General features: G+C 45.5%; 1 protein-coding gene across 10 annotated transcripts in view; it reads right to left on the reverse strand.

Moving 5' to 3' along the window:
* Unc79 (unc-79 homolog, NALCN channel complex subunit) overlaps positions 1 to 17,402 on the reverse strand; it is a 241,101-nt gene that overhangs the window by 15,103 nt on the left and 208,596 nt on the right. For all 10 annotated transcript variants that reach the window (XM_041633347.1, XM_041633346.1, XM_041633349.1 and 7 more), the window contains 2 exons: positions 8,751 to 8,855; positions 3,626 to 3,703 (listed from right to left, as the gene is read on the reverse strand). In XM_041633347.1, coding sequence (XP_041489281.1) covers positions 3,626 to 3,703; positions 8,751 to 8,855 — 183 coding nt within the window. The remainder of the gene's footprint in view (positions 1 to 3,625; positions 3,704 to 8,750; positions 8,856 to 17,402) is intronic.

Consider the following 17,402-nt stretch of genomic DNA (forward strand, 5'->3'; position numbering starts at 1 on the left):
AGAGGCTGTGCTCTGTCTCCAAGGGATCTGCCTTGCCCTGACAGGAAACTGGTGACAAAGGCGCTGGGCTCTCTCTAACCTCAAGCATGTGAGCTGAAATCAATCACACCCAGCTCTTCAAAATCCATCGGACTTAACAGCCACATTTCTTATACTATAAAAGCGGCATGAGTTCATGGCGGGAAGCGGCAAATGCCAAGCATTAAAAAGAACGATTTAAAACCCCTAATCCTAGACCCTGCCTTTCTTCTCTGAGACAGTCACTGCTCGCATTTCCTCCTTGGGACTCTGCTGAGGGCGCCCAACAGACACGGACCTGTGGGAAGACTGACATGGCCTTAGCTAGGCAGCCCTCCAGTTAAGCGCACCAGAGCATCCCCAGTGTCTCCTGATGGGGCAGCATTCTTGGAGTCTCTGCCTGACATACACACAGCAGCCTGCCTTCTGGGTGACGTCAACTAAACAACAGGCCGATGCTGGGCATCCCCTTGTTTCTCATTTTTGTTATTTTAATGGCACGTCAGAAATTATACTTGATTATAAGATATCCAGGACCCCTTTGTTTTCTCAAACACGTTTCTAGAAGTAAATTGTCAAGCTGGCTTCCCCAAGGTTGGCTTCACTCCCACCAGGAGCTTGTAAGAATATCACCTCCTGTCACCTCCGCTTCACCGTGATCAGTCATTTTAGTAACCAGGTGCCGAGGGGTGCAGGAGGGGAGGCCTCTGCCAATGGGGATGGGTTCCAATAGAGTGCCACCAGGCAACAATAGTGCCTACAGCTGGCAACGCTGGTGTGTGCTTAAAACTTCACACTGAGGGTTAAGCTTATGTAAAGTGTTCTCATGGTGAGATCGTGTAGAGGTGATGGCTCCACAGGTGTCAGCTCGTCTCCAAGTCTGTCACACTTCCTAAATCAGAGATCTACAGCCTCCTACATGTCAGTCAAACCTTAAAGTTCTTTTTTTTAAGAGAAAGAACAAAATCCTGCTAATTAGCCATTTACTTTTATAGTTTTGGACATTTTTTATTTTTTATTACACTTGAATTTATTTATTTATAATTCACTGGTGGCAGGTGAAAGTCATATATGCCGTTTGGGGCTGGAGAGTTGGCTCAGTTATCAAGAATACTTTTTGCCAAGGATCTGGGTTCAATTCCCAGCACCCACATAGAGGCTCACCATCTCCTTGGGGACCAGGTATGCATGTGGTGCATAGCTGCACATGCAGGTGAAACACTCAAATACATAAAATAATAAAAATAAAACTTTAATAATATGTCTTTTGAATGGCCTGGTTTGTGTAACTGGAGGCTCTGGAGCAGGGCCCTGCGACTGCTGCGAGGAGGAGGTGATGGAGGTGGTGATGGAGGAGGTGTTGGAGGTGATGGAGGAGGTGGTGGAGGTGGAGGTGGTGATGGAGGAGGTGGTGGAGGAGGTGGAGGAGGTGGTGGAGGTGGTGGAGGAGGTGGTGGAGGAGGTGGAGGAGGTGGTGGAGGTGGTGGAGGTGATGGAGATGGTGGAGGAGGTGGAGGAGGTGGTGGAGGTGGTGGAGGTGGTGGTGGAGGTGGAGGAGGTGATGGAGGTGGTAGAGGTGGTGGAGGTGGTGGAGGAGGTGATGGAGGTGGTGGAGGTGGTGGTGGAGGTGGAGGAGGTGATGGAGGTGGTGGAGGTGGTGGAGGTGGTGGAGGTGGTGGAGGAGGTGGTGGAGGTGGTGGTGGAGGTGGAGGAGGTGATGGAGGTGGTGGAGGTGGTGGAGGTGGTGGAGGAGGTGATGGAGGTGGTGGAGGAGGTGGAGGAGGTGGTGGAGGTGGTGGAGGTGGTGGAGGTGGTGGAGGAGGTGATGGAGGTGGTGGAGGTGGAGGAGGTGATGGAGGTGGTGGAGGTGGAGGAGGTGATGGAGGTGGTGGAGGAGGTGGTGGAAGTGGTGGAGGTGGTGGAGGAGGTGATGGAGGTGGTGGTGGAGGTGGAGGTGGTGGAGGTGGTGGTGGAGGTGGAGGAGGTGATGGAGGTGGTGGAGGTGGTGGAGGAGGTGATGGAGGTGGTGGAGGTGGAGGAGGTGATGGAGGTGGTGGAGGTGGTGGAGGTGGTGGAGGTGGTGGAGGAGGTGGTGGAGGTGGTGGAGGTGGTGGTGGAGGTGGAGGAGGTGATGGAGGTGGTGGAGGTGGTGGAGGAGGTGGAGGTGGTGGAGGTGGTGGAGGTGATGGAGGTGGTGGAGGTGGTGGTGGAAGTGGTGGAGGTGATGGAGGTGGTGGTGGTGGTGGTGGAGGTGGTGGAGGTGGAGGAGGTGTTGGAGGTGATGGTGGTGGAGGTGGTGGTGGAGGTGGTGGAGGTGGTGGTGGTGGTGGAGGTGGAGGTGGAGGTGGTGGAGGTAATGGAGGTGGTGGAGGTGGAGGAGGTCGAGGTGGTGGTGGTGGTGGAGGTGGAGGTGGAGGTGGTGGAGGTAATGGAGGTGGTGGAGGTGGTGGTGGTGGAGGTGGTGGTGGTGATGGTGGTGGTGGTGGTGGTAGACGGCCTTCTTTTCTTTGGTTCTGACAAACCTTTTCCAGAGTAGGGGTGAATTTTTGGTCAATCATATAGGTAGCAAATAGAACCCTCTAAGGAATTAGTCAACCGAGGCAGAGTGTGCACAGAGCTGCTGCTGCCCAGGTCCCCTCTTCTTCCCCAGCACATCCCTGGACCGCATTTCCCATCCTCTCTTGTAGCTGGTGTGTCCTTGTGTAAGGCAAGCACAACAAAGCTGGAGTCTCCCATGTTAGCACTTGTTCTCTTTCCCTAACCTTGCTAGTCGATTCCAGAGGGCCAAAGGACAGAGAAGCCCACCTCTCAAGTGTTGCCATACCCTGACTACTTGGGATGCCCATGCAAACGTCACACAAGACAACAATGCATTCCTGGGTGCTGAGCACCTAGGAATTGGGATTTGATTGCAAACCTTCTCACATTATACTGACAACTATTAAAAGCTCTTTATAAATGGTGCAGTAATTCTCCTCCCATGAACCTATCCTTTTTTTTTTTTTTTTTTTTTGGTTTTTCAAGACAGGGTTTCTCTGTGGCTTTGGAGCCTGTCCTGGAACTAGCTCTGTAGACCAGGCTGGTCTCGAACTCACAGAGATCCGCTTGCCTCTGCCTCCCGAGTGCTGGGATTAAAGGCGTGCGCCACCATCGCCCGGCTCCATGAACCTATCCTAAAGAAAGAGTCTGAAGTATGGACTCAGTTTTAAGAATGATGATCTCAGCTGCATCTCAGTTACAAAAGCAGCATAACTGAAAATAAACCGCCCAGCTGCTATGTTTGTCAACATTCATTGCTTTGTTTTGGGGAGGGTTCTATGAAGCCCCTGCTGGTCTTTCGCTTGTATAAGCCAGCACGCGCAGCATTAATAACCAGCATTTACTCTGCACAACGTTCAGCTGCATTATCCCAGTCAGTTCTCAACATACACGAGACCCTGCTGCATCTCATTCATGGGTGACAGAAAAGCGGGGAGCCACAGTTTAAGTGACTTGACCACTAGTAAATGCCAGGCCTCAAACTTGGGTCCCAGTCTTAAAGCCTACATTCCTAAACACTGTTCGCTGAAATAAGAAAACGCGGGCCATAAACTCGGCCAGGACTTACCCCAGGCACGGAGGCTATCATCTGCTTGCTCAGAATGGTAGACTCAGCTAGCTTGGTTCCAGCATCTGCACAAATAAACTAATAAAAAATTGAAAGGTGAATTATTTTTAAGAGTACTCGGATAGTTACAACTAACTTATAATCTTGTTAACAGGGCTAAAATTTATTCATGTTTACTTTTGTTATGTTATGGTCCCTCCCTTCCCGAAATATCAGACTTGCAAATCATGACGGTCCATTCCTGTCCACTTAGAAACAACATGAGCATGTGTATGCTAACTTTACAAAACCCAGAATTGAACAAAGAAGAACGTGTGTGTGTGCATATGTGTGTGTGTGTGTGTGTGTGTGTGTGTGTGTGTGTGTGTGTGTGTTGGAGGGGGCCCTCAGAGCTCCCAAGCCGCCCAGTCCATCCTGCAGTGTTTGACAGCTGCTGGCACACAATCCTGGACTTTCACAACGCCTATCATGACAGCACAACTCAGATGGGTGTCAGAGTGACTGTTCTGTTTCTTCCCCTCTGAGGATCCTCCGTGTCCATCTTCCTCCCTCCACCTCATTCACACACACTGTCGTGGGCTGGGAGTGCCCGAATCCTGCCTCTGCACCCACAGGGCTTTCCACAGACTGGCATTTCAGCTGTTGTCACCTCAGGCTGCAATGGCCTGCCACTTCCTTCTCAACCTGTTGGGAGCTCTCCATAAGACCTGATCCTCTCCAGAGATAGCCTGCTACCCCAGGGAAGCCCAGGAAGAGGTAGCCTGCTGTCCCCGCCTAGCCCAGGAAGAGTTTGTGAATGGATTCATCAATTACATCTTAAGATCATGATGAGGATGGACTTGCCAGATTATAATTTAATTTGCTTTCATTATAGGCATTGACAGGTGTCTCCTACTTAATCTAACATTCGGCTATTTATTGTTTTAGGGGGAACAGTTAAACGAAGCCCAGGGATAGCTGAGTAATTAACTCCTGTTTTATTTCTCTTCTTGGCCACTGGCCAGCTGTCCTAGCAACTTTGGAATCTGCGGTTTGCAGAACTCAGAGCCCCAGCAGGTTCTGACATACAGCTGCTCCTTCCCTCCCATCTGGAAGGTGTGGAAAACCTGAGAGTGAGAGGTCAAGACACCTGTGTGGAGCTACATAAGCTCATCCTGCAAACTGGAGAAAGAAACAGCAGTTGGGGTCAAGCAGAAAAGCGCAGGGAGGCCTGCTGGGAAAGTGTGGGACAAGGGAATGGAAACCAACATTTGGATGAACTAATCGGGGGTGCAGATCTGAGAGTGCTGATTGGCAGCAGGTTTCAGCCAGCTAGGTGGGACTCTACATCAATGGCCTTTCTAACGTGTTCACCCTAATGTTGTGTAAGGAAGAGTCCTGAGCCAGGTTTAAACACCAGGAAGCCTTTGACTTTAGCCACAACCTGTACGCAGAAACAGTGAGGTGGGTAATGTTTAGCAGAACAGGATGTAGAAGCAAGTACTCCCAACCCGTCTCCTGGCAGATGCTGCATGCTCTCCCATAAAATGACTTTTCCAAAGCTGTCTGCGTTTGGAGTCTGAGACAGGTGACCTAGGGCTAAGTTCTAACCCCATCAGAACACCAGTGTCAACGCCCATTCTCACGATAAAAAAAGAGACGGTGGCAGCGGCCTTGGTAAGATGGTGCCACGCCAACATGTGACATAAAGGACATTAGAGTGGCCTCTCAGGACAGCCGAAGGTCCTGGCCCTCAAAATGTACTTGTATGGCCTAGGTAGGGGGTACTGAGCAAGGTAGGGTCAACACAGAAGCACAGGTGTGACCACTAGGATCCACCTTCAGCAGGTACCTGCCCCTGCCAGACAGTGTGCTCAGACTCAAAACTGTCACGACTTACACAAGTCAAAATAAAACACCGGCTTTTCTTGAAAGGGAGCAAAGGCACACGATCCTCTGAAAGCCCAGGGACCAATGTCTTCAGCCCAGGGTATTTCTACAGCATATGAGCAACTGAACTCAGCAAATCTGTCATTTTATTATAGCTGCCAACCACAAAGTGGCAAAGCCCTACTGTAACCGCACAGAACTGCTCAAATATCAAGTCACAGCTGAGCTCGGGGGAAATGAAGCAAAAACTCTATACTTTCACATAACAGTGAAAGGGAAAAAGATGCCAAGAATTTGAAAGCGAGCAAGGGGCGGTGTATGGGGGGTCTGGAGGGGCAGGGAAGGGAAAGGTGGTCTCATCATATTATAATCCCAAAATAAAAGCTCAAAAACAAAAGCAAGAGGATTCTGTGCTCTCAGGAAGGAATATGCCACTGAAGTATGTACCCCTCCATAAGAACAAAAGACACAAAGGAGCACACCGTCCACTATGTGTCATCACTTAACTCATCATCAGCAAAAAAATACCCAAAATAGCATGTCTACCTCCCCTCCCATAGGGCGGGTTAGCTAGTATTAATGACTTGCTCAATGGTATGAATTAAAAACAGCAACCATACCTTTGTTCTCAGCCCACAGCTAACCTATTTTTAAAGGAGAACCTTCTACCAACATGATCCTGCAGCCCTTGATTGTGCAGGGACCCCACGGCGTGGGAGGGGTGCATGTAAATTAGCCAAGTATCTACTCTCCACACAGGAGCAGAGGGAACCCATTTGGACTTGAAGCCAGTCTTTCCGGTGACTTTTAATAAGTTATTATTCTACTACGGAAGCTTTCCTTGAATCCTCAAATATGCTGGCCTATCTAACATGCATCAAACATTCTCAGTAGAGGTGGAGGGGAGGGGCTCCCAGGATGCCACCAGCAATGAAGAATTTCAAGGACTTGTGGAACAGACTAGCACTGTGACTGCCTTGAAAGAAGATAAGCGTTCACTGTTGGGTAGGGGTGTTGCGGAATATTTGTTTAACTACGTAAAGATGTGTTGTTATTTTACCTTGCCTACTTAAGACACCTGATTGGTCTAATAAAAAGCTAAACATCCAATAGTGAGGGAGAAGATATAGGCAGGACTTCTGGGCCGGGAGATTAAGTAGGAAAAGGAATTTAGACTCAGGGAAGAAAGAAAAAAGAGACACAAGGGAGATGCCAGGGTCCAGCCAGTCAGACACAGAGGAAGCCAGAAAGTAGGACAGACAAAATGAAAGAAAGGTAAAATACCCCAAGGAAAAACATCGATGAATAGAAACATTAAACTAAGCTAAAAGAGCCAGTGGGACAAGCTTAAACTAAAGCTGAGCATTCATAATTAATAAGTCTCTGTGTCTTTATTTGAGAGCTGGTTGGCAACCCAAAGAAAATTCAAACTGCATAGGGGTCTCTGGTATTGCTGTTTAACAGAAACACAATTAAGGTATGCCCTACCCATGGGTCAATTAACAGTTCCATTCAGATAAGCTTATCTATAGTCCTACCTCATACGGGGCAGGACCCCAGGGTGGAGACAAGAGTTGCACTGGCTTTCAGAGACACCTCACTTTGTCTCACCTCATTAATAACTAGAATGATTTACTCTAACAGTTTATAGATGAGTTACTAACAAATAGCATGATGTTTATTTTTTATTTTTATTTTTTTGTCAGAGAAGGATGAACCATTGTTCAAAAAGCTATTCTTCAAGGGTAAGATGTCAGTGTTTCCTGGAAAACCAGAACAGTTTCTAAACTGAAGGTGTCAGTGTGTGTGTGTGTATTGTTTGTTTGAAAATGCAATCCTAGTTCTTGGGAGACTGAGGCAAGAAGCACTAAGGAGTTAGAGGCTAGCCTGCACTACGCGATGAGACTCAGTCTTTAAAAGAAGCACCAAGGAGTTAGAGGCTAGCCTGCACTACACAATGAGACTCAGTGTTAAAAAACAATCTAAAAATGTTGTATTCGTAACGGCAGACAAACATTCAAAAGTCCCATTTAGAATGCCCACTTTTAGCCCCCTTTCTTGTTAACGCAGATTTGTCTTTGTTATTTATTCACCAGTGATGCAGTAATCACTGTTTTCACAGTTGCCGTAAGCGCTGGTAATTGGAACTGTCAGTGTTCTTCTGTTGTCTGGTGATAGGCGTTCATTAGGGTTGACTCATGGACTTCATAGAAACCAGCCCACAACCGCTACAGTGTGAGGTGCCAGACCCCAAGAAGACCGGCCACACAGATATGCTCTGCTCAGGACGGAGAGTAGGAGACAGGTGCTGTCCAGTGCTGTGGAGAGAACCCAGGGTCCTCAAGCTTGTTTCCTGTCTGTACTGTTTGAAGCCGTCCAGTCTCTGGCTGTCAGACTTGCCAAGTAGACACTTGTCCTGGTGACCAGCGCTAAGGACAATAAGTTTTTCCCTGGTTACACAGGAGGGAATCTGTCCTGCTCACAACTTTTCCCAAGGACTTTCTTTATCTTTGTCTCTCTTTTCTGACACTAGCCACAGCCTGTCTTGGAAGTTTAAACCGGCCTGCCTACGATGCCAGTAAGGACGCTGGAGACAGAGGGCTTCAGCCCCTCCTTTGTAGTTCAATATCCAAGCATATTCAGTGTCATTAACTCCCCAGTGCTTGCCCTCAAGTCCTCTGCCTCAGTGGACACACGGAGGCTGATTCTCATCTCCCACCCATGAACACAACACATCCCGCCCCTTGGCTGTGTCTGGTCTGGCCCATCCTCATGAATACAGAAGATTCTGGGGCTTGTGCATGCTGATTGGACCATGCAGGAAAAGGTCAGCCTGCATCCTCGCTCTTAGCTTCCTTAGTTCCATCTCTGCAAATTTCTGTGTGTGTGTGTGTGTGTGTGTGTGTCGGAGCTCTTTGAGCTGACTAAGCCAGATATGGGTGCTAGGAACCAAATTTGGACTTGTAGAAAAGCAAACCACTGACCATCTCTTCAGCCCTAAGTTACAAGTTTCTTGATGACAAAAATTATTGTTTTATTCTATATTTTTATCATACACAAAACTAGGTCCACACTGAGACAAAAATTACTCCTCCTTTGTCTATTTAGCAAGTGGAAGTGCCAAGTGCACCATGAGGATTAGAGTGACACTCCCGTCTCTTGACAAGTGGCCTTGAGCACATGACCCAGGCCTCCGTTACCTTTCCCCAATACACACAACAACATGAAAAGTTTTGCAGATGCAGCACAGATCTACCTGGACAAGAAGCAGGAGGTTTGTATCTGGCAATGGAGACTTGAACTTCAGGGCCTGGAGAAGTTCCAGAACAACACTCCGAGACAGGTAGAATTTATCCCGTTCCTAGATAAAGCAAAATAAAAGGGGTCAGTCATTTTCAGAATTCAATTTGCACGACCTACATCAAATAAGCTTCAAAAATTTACAGATCGGAAATTCAAACCGGTGTTTAAAGTACAATGAGCTGTCTTTCGTAGATAAAATTGAAACTAAAAGAAAGTTCTGTGTGCAGAATGAGTTCGCTGCTGCCACAAGGGTACGTCACAGAGTGGACAAGAAGCAACAGAGTCTCTTAAACATCAGAACCACAGGATTCTCTTCTGAGTCACAGGCAGCAGAGTTCACAAGCTGTACAACCCAACAGAACTAACTAAGCATATGTTTTTCAGTACAAAGGGTGGATACAGAGAGAAGTGGGCATAGATTCCCGAAAAACTCCATGTTCCCTCCAAGACACTCCTTTCTGACCTGGATGATTTCAAGTGTACAGAAAGCAGAGAGAAGGGGACATTTTATGCACCCACCATCCCCATCCCATGTTTCCTCCCTTCCTGGAAATCCTCTCTACTCGGATTCTGTTGCTTGTTGTGTGTTTCCATATTGGACTACACAAGCACACCTCTATTGGAATGTTTTTTTAACCTTAGGACCATGGCATCATATACTATGCATATCTTTTCTTCAGAATTTTTTATGTTGCTTAATACCTTTTGATATTCTTAACTCATTATTTTGAGTCAACAATTTATTAGCATTATATTGCATAGTTGCACCACAATTCACCATCATCAGCTTCATATTAGATGGACTGTCTCCATTACTGAACACAGCACTCATGTGGTAGAGCGCGTAGTGTGTAAGTGTACAGTTAAGGAATTAAAATGGACTGAGCTTGCAGGTAACGAACACTTAGGACAGGGCCGCACATGGCAGAGACCTCAGGGGCTCTGGGGAGTATTCATTCTCATCCACTGTGTCTGTGTGTTTAGCTGGTTATGTTAGCTGTGTACTGAAGGTTTTCACTTTGCTGTTCCATGTAGAGATACTGTGTTTCCACAACTGTTATCTTCCTTCGAAGAGCCTTCTGCTTCTTCTTCCCAGGTGCGTGTGGCCTGCATTGGCTGACCACAGCTACCTTAGTCACAGAAAGGCTTGTGGATTGAACCTCAGAGCCAACAACTGTGCTCTGAGTTTACTCTGGTCTTTCTTAGTCTGAGCCCTTGATGGAGGTATACTCTTGTGGAGGATGTGGAATCCGGCTCTCCTGTCGGAAGCTCATTTCTCTGCCCTCCTTAACTATCGGAAGTGCCGAAAAGAAAGCTGATCAACATTTCCAGGGAAAAACTGGCCTTCAGGGCCAAGTTCACCACCCTGAAGTGTGCAGGGCCAGGCTCAACACCCTGTAGTATTTGTGCTCTTCTGGTCCCTGGCGTCATGTCTGTATATTTGGTTAACATAATGATGCTCCCAAGAAGCTTAAAAGGGAATAGCCTGTTTAATAAAAAAAATTCCAATTTTAAAAAAATGTGTGTGTGTGTGTGTGTGTGTGTGTGTGTGTGTGTGTTTGTGTGTGTGTCAACTTGCAGGGCCTGGTGACCTTCCACCATGTGAGTTCTGTCAAGTTCTGGTTGTCAGGCTTTGTGGCAGATGCTTCTGTCCTGACACAACACCATTTTACTGGCTCTAAAACAAACCTTTCAAAGTGGTAAGTAGGGATCTAGCTTCAAATTACTCTGCTCACAACTTTTTGTTTGGTTTTGGTTTGGGTTTTTCAAGACAGGGTTTCTGTGTGTATCCCTGGTTATCCTGAAACTCGCTCTGTAGACCAGGCTGGCCTTGAATTCAGAGATCCACCTGCCTCTGCCTCCCGAGTGCTGGAATTAAAGGCGTGTGTCACCACTGCCTGGCTGCTCACAACTGCCATATAACTCCATGTAAGGCTGGCAAAAGAGGTGAGTGGAAGACACTGGCAACAGTAAAAGTTTTCTTGACCGAATCCTAAGGTTAAACATGTGATGACTGCCAGGTGTTTTGTAGCTCTCGCCTGTGTTGCATCATTGTGTGACTCTGCTGCAGCCTCTGTTCTGAACACACACCACACACACACACACTACACACACCCCACACATACACACTACACAACACAACACATACAACACAGACACCACAGACACCACACACATACCACACATACACACTACACACACACCACACACACACCACACACATACCACACATACACACTACACACACACCACACACACACACATACCCCACACACACTACACACACACCACACACACACACCACACACAACACATATACACACTACACAACACAACCAAACACACACTGCACTGTGCATGCCGGACTGCACTGCCTGAAACACCTCTGCTCAGGCTGTGGCATGCAAGCGACTGTCGTGTTTCTGTTGTGCATACAAAGGCTCTGCTTTTACAGAAATACAAGGTTTGTTGTGGGAAAGACTTCTAAGATGGTCCCATTGCCATACTGCAATTTATTTTCTTTAAAAAAAAATATTTATTTATTTATTATGTATACAATATTCTGTCTGTGTGTCTCTGCAGGCCAGAAGAGGGCACCAGACCTCATTACAGATGGTTGTGAGCAACCATGTGGTTGCTGGGAATTGAACTCATGACCTTTGGAAGAGCAGGCAATGCTCTTAACCTCTGAGCCATCTCTCCTGCCCCCATACTGCAATTTCTAAGCATGTGCGCACCGAGTAACCTCTGATTCACAGAGTTAGAATGTTTGATTTTAAAATTGCCGTTTCAGCTGCTGACTTACGTTTCATTTTTACAATCCCTGCATATATTTTAGCTTGGAATTAGGAAAAGGTTTACAATAATTTGAGACGATCTTGAACACACTTCCACAGTTCTTGTGCTACGTGTTTATGTAAAGCCTGGTTTTCAGGCCTGATGAGAATAAAATAAAAATACCAAACAATTCTGAAAACCTTGAAGATAATCTATGTCCTGTAGTACTCTATTCATGTCCTGCACATATTCTGGCAAGATTTGATTCTTTACACAATAAACAAGCAGATCCAACTCATTAATAAGAATTTTTTAATAAAGATTTTTAAAATTTATTTATTTATTGTTTTTGGTTTTTCTAAAGACAGGGATTTTCTATGTGTAGCCCTGGCTGTCCTAGAACTCACTCTGTAGACCAGGCTGGCCTCAAACTCACAGAGATCCACCTGCCTCTGCCTCCTGAGTACTGGGATTAAATGCATGTGCCACCACTGCCTGGATTTTTAAAATTTTTAATGTGTTTGTGCATGTATCTGTGTGGGGGTATGTGCCCATGAGTGCAGGTGCCTGTAGTAGCCAGAAGAGGGTGTTGAATCCCCTGGAACTGGATTTATAAGCAGCTAGCATGGGTGCTGGGAACTGACTGGAGTCCTCTGCAGGGGTAGGTAGGCTTTCTTACCACTGAGCCATCTTTCCATCCTCGAAACTTTCTTTTACCTTTAATAAATGGTAAAAGTATGTACACCAAATAACTGTTCTAAAATAAATGCATCCATGACTTACTAGTAGTAAATGTTTGGCCGAAAGCCTATTTTACAGTCCTGTAGATCCCAGCTGTCTGTCCTCTCCTTTCCCTGCTGCCCTCCTCTGCTGGAGTCAGGAGAGACAATGTTAACTCCAGCCTCAACTGTTCACACACACACGCACAGACATACACACACAGGCAAAGATACACACAAACACACACACATAGACACACGCAGACACAGATACACATAAACACACACACAGAGACATATACATACAGAGACACAGACACAGACACACACACAGTCACACACAGTCACACCCAATATACAGGTTATTATTAGCAGGTATTTAATTGTCCTTTTGTTTTCTGCTTAGTTAATATTATCACTACTGTTGCTTTATATTACCAATGATCACTTAGATTTACACATTTTATTAATTTCTTTGGTAAATTTCCTATATTTAAAAACTTCTTTGTTGGTTCAATTTCCTTCTTATTGTAATACATCTTGAAATATTACTTCAATAAGAATATATTCACATTTTCAGGGGCTGGGGAGATGTCTCAGCAGTTAAGAGCAAGTACTGCCCTTGCAGAGGGCCTGGGCTCAGTTCCCAGCACCCACATGCAACAGTTCATATCTGTAACTCCAATTCCATGGGATTCATTGCTCTCCTCTGGCCTTCTTGGGCACTAGACATACACATGGTGCAGATACATACATGCAGGTATTCACACATACACAGAAAGTAAAAATTAATGAATCTTCAAGAGAAATAATATTTTATTTTTTTCCTCATAAATACCTCCTTAGCCTCTATTCTATTCTTATTGATTTTATTGAGCTCTTTTTTCTCCACTCCTCTTCCTCCTTTCCCTCTCCCCTTCTACCCTCTCCCATGACCCCATGCTCCTAATTTACTCAGGAGATCTTGTTTCGTTTTTTTTCCCTGTCTATGTAGATCCATGTATGTCTCTCTTAGGATTCTCTTTGTTGTCTAGGTTCTTTGGGGTTGTGAACTGTAGGCTGATTTTTCTTTGCTTTATGTCTAAAAGCCACTTATGAATGAGTACATATGATATTTGTCTCTCTGGATCTGGGTTACCTCACTCAATATGGTTTTTTTTCTAGATCTATCCATTTGCCTGAAAATTTCAAGATGTACTCCATTGTGTAAATGTATCACATTTTCCTTATCCATTCTTCAGTTGAGGGTCACTTAGGTTGTTTCTATGTTCTGGCTATTATGAATAAAGCTGCTATGAATAGTTGAGCACATGTCCTTGTGATATGATTGAGCATCCTTTGGGTATATACCCAAAAGTGGTATTGCTGGGTCTTGAGGTAGATTGATTCCTAATTTTCTGAAAAATCTCCATGTTGGTTTCTAAAGCATCTGTACCAGTTTGCACACCCAGCAGCAATGGAGGAGTGTTCCCTTTACCCCACATCCTCTCCAGGATAAGTTGTTATCAGTGTTTTTGCTCTTGTCATTCTTACAGGAATAAGATGGAATCTCAGAGTTGTTTTGATTTGCATTTCTATGATGGCTGAAGACGTTGAGAAATTCCTTACCTACCTTTTGGCCAGTTGAGATTTGTCTGTTGAGAGTTCTCTGTTTAGGTCTGTACCTCAGTTTTTTCATTGAATTATTCATTCTTTTGATGTCAAGTTTCTTGAGTTCTTTGTATATTTTGGAGATCAGACCTCTGTCTGATGTGGGGTTGAAGATCTTTCCCCATTCTGTAGGCTGCAGTTTTGTCTTGTTGACCGTGTCCTTTGCTTTACAGAAACTTCTCAGTTTCAGGAGGTCCCATTTACTAATTGTTGCTTTTACTGTCTGTGCTATTGGGGTTATATTTAGTAAGTGGTCTCTTTTGTGCCAGTGTTGTGTTCAAGTGTACTTTCCACTTTCTCTTCTATGAGATTCAGTGTGGCTGGCTTTATGTTGAGGTCTTTGATCCATCTGGACTTGAGTTTTGTGCATGGTGATAGATATGGGTCTATCTTTTAGCCTCCATTCTTTCTTTTTTAAATAGGAAAACTTACTTTAATCTCTTTAACCTCCGTTCTTAAAAGATCTCTTAGCTGGAGAGAATTCTAGGTGAACATTTTCCCCCTTATAACTAAAGACCTTTCCCACTAGGATCCATCTCCCTCTGGGGTTGCACTGTGCGACTGTGAGGTCTATTTTCAGAGTGTTTTCCCTCAGTTGCTCTTAAACTATTTTCTTTTTCTTGCTTGTTCCAAATCACAGCTGGTCATATAAACTAATGTGTATGTAGGTGAGTGGCTGCAGGTGGGTGGGTGCTAGTGAGTGGGCATAGGAGAGCAGGTGCCTGTGAGTGGGTGCAGGTGAGCGGGTGCAAGTGAGGGTGCTGATGAGCAGGTGCAGATGAGCAGGCACAGGGCAGCGGGTGCAGGTGAGCGGGCGCAGGTGCGCGGGTGCAGGTGAGCGGGTGCAGGTGCGTGGGTGCAGGTGAGCAGGTGAGTGGGTGAACATAAGTGGGTGCAGGTGAGCGAGTGAAGGTGAGTGGGTGCAGGTGAGCGGGTACAGGTGAGCAGGTGAGTGGGTGAACATAAGTGGGTGCAGGTGAGCGAGTGAAGGTGAGTGGGTGCAGGTGCGCGGGTGCAGGTGAGCAGGTGCAGGTGAGCGGGTGAAGGTGAGTGGTGAGGCTGGATCTAGAATATTTCTGGACACATTGTGTCCCAAATAATAAAGCTGACGATTTTCATTAATCATGGAAATGATAAAAGTCTAGTCTACAGATTTACTTAATGTGTGTTAGATCTTTTTAATCTTTCATTTTTTAATCTTTGTCTGAATTTCTTAAGATTTGTTTTGCTGTTTTCCCTTGATCCCAATTCTCCCTGTAAGCTGTCTCTAATTTGTGGTGCTCATGGCTGATGTGATGCTTGTGGCTGCTACCCTCACAGACTGTTTGGGTAGTGCTCCCTGATCTGTCCTATTAGTGTGCAGGTTCAGATCCGTCTGTCTGCAAACACTGAGTTAACCTGTAAATTGAGTTTTTTTTTTCAGTGTTAGTGGTTATTTTTCACTTTTTATCAAGCTTAAATTAAGCTGATTTTTTATCTAAAATGACTAAATCTTTTTCTAGTTTTTTAATCCTTTGCATGCTTATAGGATAGTGTATACTCTGATAGCCCCTGCCTCACAGTTTCCATATCTTAGGAGAAAGAATATCACTATTTATTGGCTCTACTAATCCAGGCCATGGTGGAGAGTGGAGCTTAGTTACTTCTGCTCATCAGGGTTTTCGCCCCAGGAATCAGGCTGGGCTGGCCTGCAGGCTCACCTCTCCAGACATGCCTGAGCTTCCTCCTGCAGAGATGCCAAAGCCGAGTGCCTGTTGTGGTGCAGCATGGGTGTCATGTGACTTCAGCTTGCATGTATCATTGCTCTTAACAAAATCTCAGTTGTTTGATTTTACCAAAAAAGACCTGGGAGTCAGATGCTGAGGTGAAAGCCTGCTAGCTCAGAGAGGCAGAGAAGGCACCCAGCTGACCTTCCTCCTCCACTGCCATCCCTGAAGCCTCTCCTCTCCCTTCTCAAACAAGTCTCCACAAACTGAAGCTCCTGCCCTTTGATTTCCTGTGTGTCTCTCTATCCATCCTCCTGACTCCCTCTTATTCTCTATAGTTTTTTATTAATAATCTTATGTTTACTTCCTCTCAACTGGTTGCTTCCTCTGCCTCCTGACCAACCTTGTTTATAATATAATATAATAAGAGGCCCTTGTATTAAAGGTGTGCACTAGGGCTGAGCCACACCACAACTAGAAACAGGTTTCTGAAGAATAATAACACAATCTCAGGGTTCACAGTGTGATCAAATATCCTGCAACAAGATATTAAAACTTCAAAGCAATCTTTTCCATGATCAGCCTATGTTCACTAATTCTCAAGGGACATCATATTCTTTCTCTATTAGAAGGCTAAAACACATAGAATTGCTTGTCACTGCCACATTACAAACGTATTCTTCCGGAACCACCCCTTTAGCCAGCATATAGCTTTCCAAGGGTTTTGACTTCCCGAGGGAGATGACTTGGCTCCAGCTCCTGGCCTTTTCTTGTGTGGACTTCAGCACTCGGCTCACTACATTGCTAAGGCAGTAGCCCCTCCACAGACCTGCTTGCGTGCTTGCGTGTGGGCTTTCAAGTCCCTTTTCTTTTTCCCTCTGTCATTCTTAAAATATTAACCTTACACTTAAAGTATCATAAGACATTCTAAAAGTAAGGATTATTATATTTCACCCAGACTTCTAGTCTTTTCAGTGGTGTGGATCTGTATTTTCTAGACTGTCTGACTTCCAGGGAAGGATGCCTCCAGGACTCTCTACTTTCTCCTGTCTCCTCACTGGATTACATAAGGAGATGCTGTTAGATATCACTATTTTAAATAAAATGACTTCTAAAAATAAAGCATTTTAGTGTCTTTGGTGCTATGTTGTAGAGATACACTTTTTGAAGAGTAAAAGCAAAAGGAGGTTAAGTTACTTTTCAAAGAGAAAGTACAAGGAAAGAAAACGCTGACTTCTTGAAAGGAAGAAAATATGAGCTCCAGGCAGGCCAATAACTACCCGAGAATGTAAGGCCAAAGAGAAAATTATCACGGAACACTTACCATGGCAAAATGGATCAAGTTGGTAAGAAAGATGACCAGGGTGCTTTTTATAAATAGAATGAAAGCTTTGTTGTAAAATGAGAGTTTTAGGGGGAAATAAAGGGCTCATAGAAGGAGGCAACACAAATAAAGAACATTCTGAATGCTTAGGAGGGACCCACAGAAACAGACGCCCCATTGAAAACAAGCTCAGGACACTGGGCCTTGGAAGGGAGCGTTTGCAGTGTCCCCAGGATGGGAAGGAGCCACTTTCTCTGCTGCCTGTATTTCCTGCCGGCTCTGATAAGGTGGTCATGTCCACTGGATAGGACACACTTTTCCATTTTCTCAGACTTGGAGGGAGAGAGGTGCTAAAGTCAACCCAGCTAGGAGCCATGATTAAGATTCTCCTCTCAAAGGCCGAGAACTCAGATCTGGGGACATAAACA

Source organism: Microtus oregoni, unplaced genomic scaffold, assembly GCF_018167655.1.
Source record: "Microtus oregoni isolate MIOR12 unplaced genomic scaffold, Mior012 000043F_ref0000047, whole genome shotgun sequence".
NCBI classification, from domain to species: domain Eukaryota; kingdom Metazoa; phylum Chordata; class Mammalia; order Rodentia; family Cricetidae; genus Microtus; species Microtus oregoni.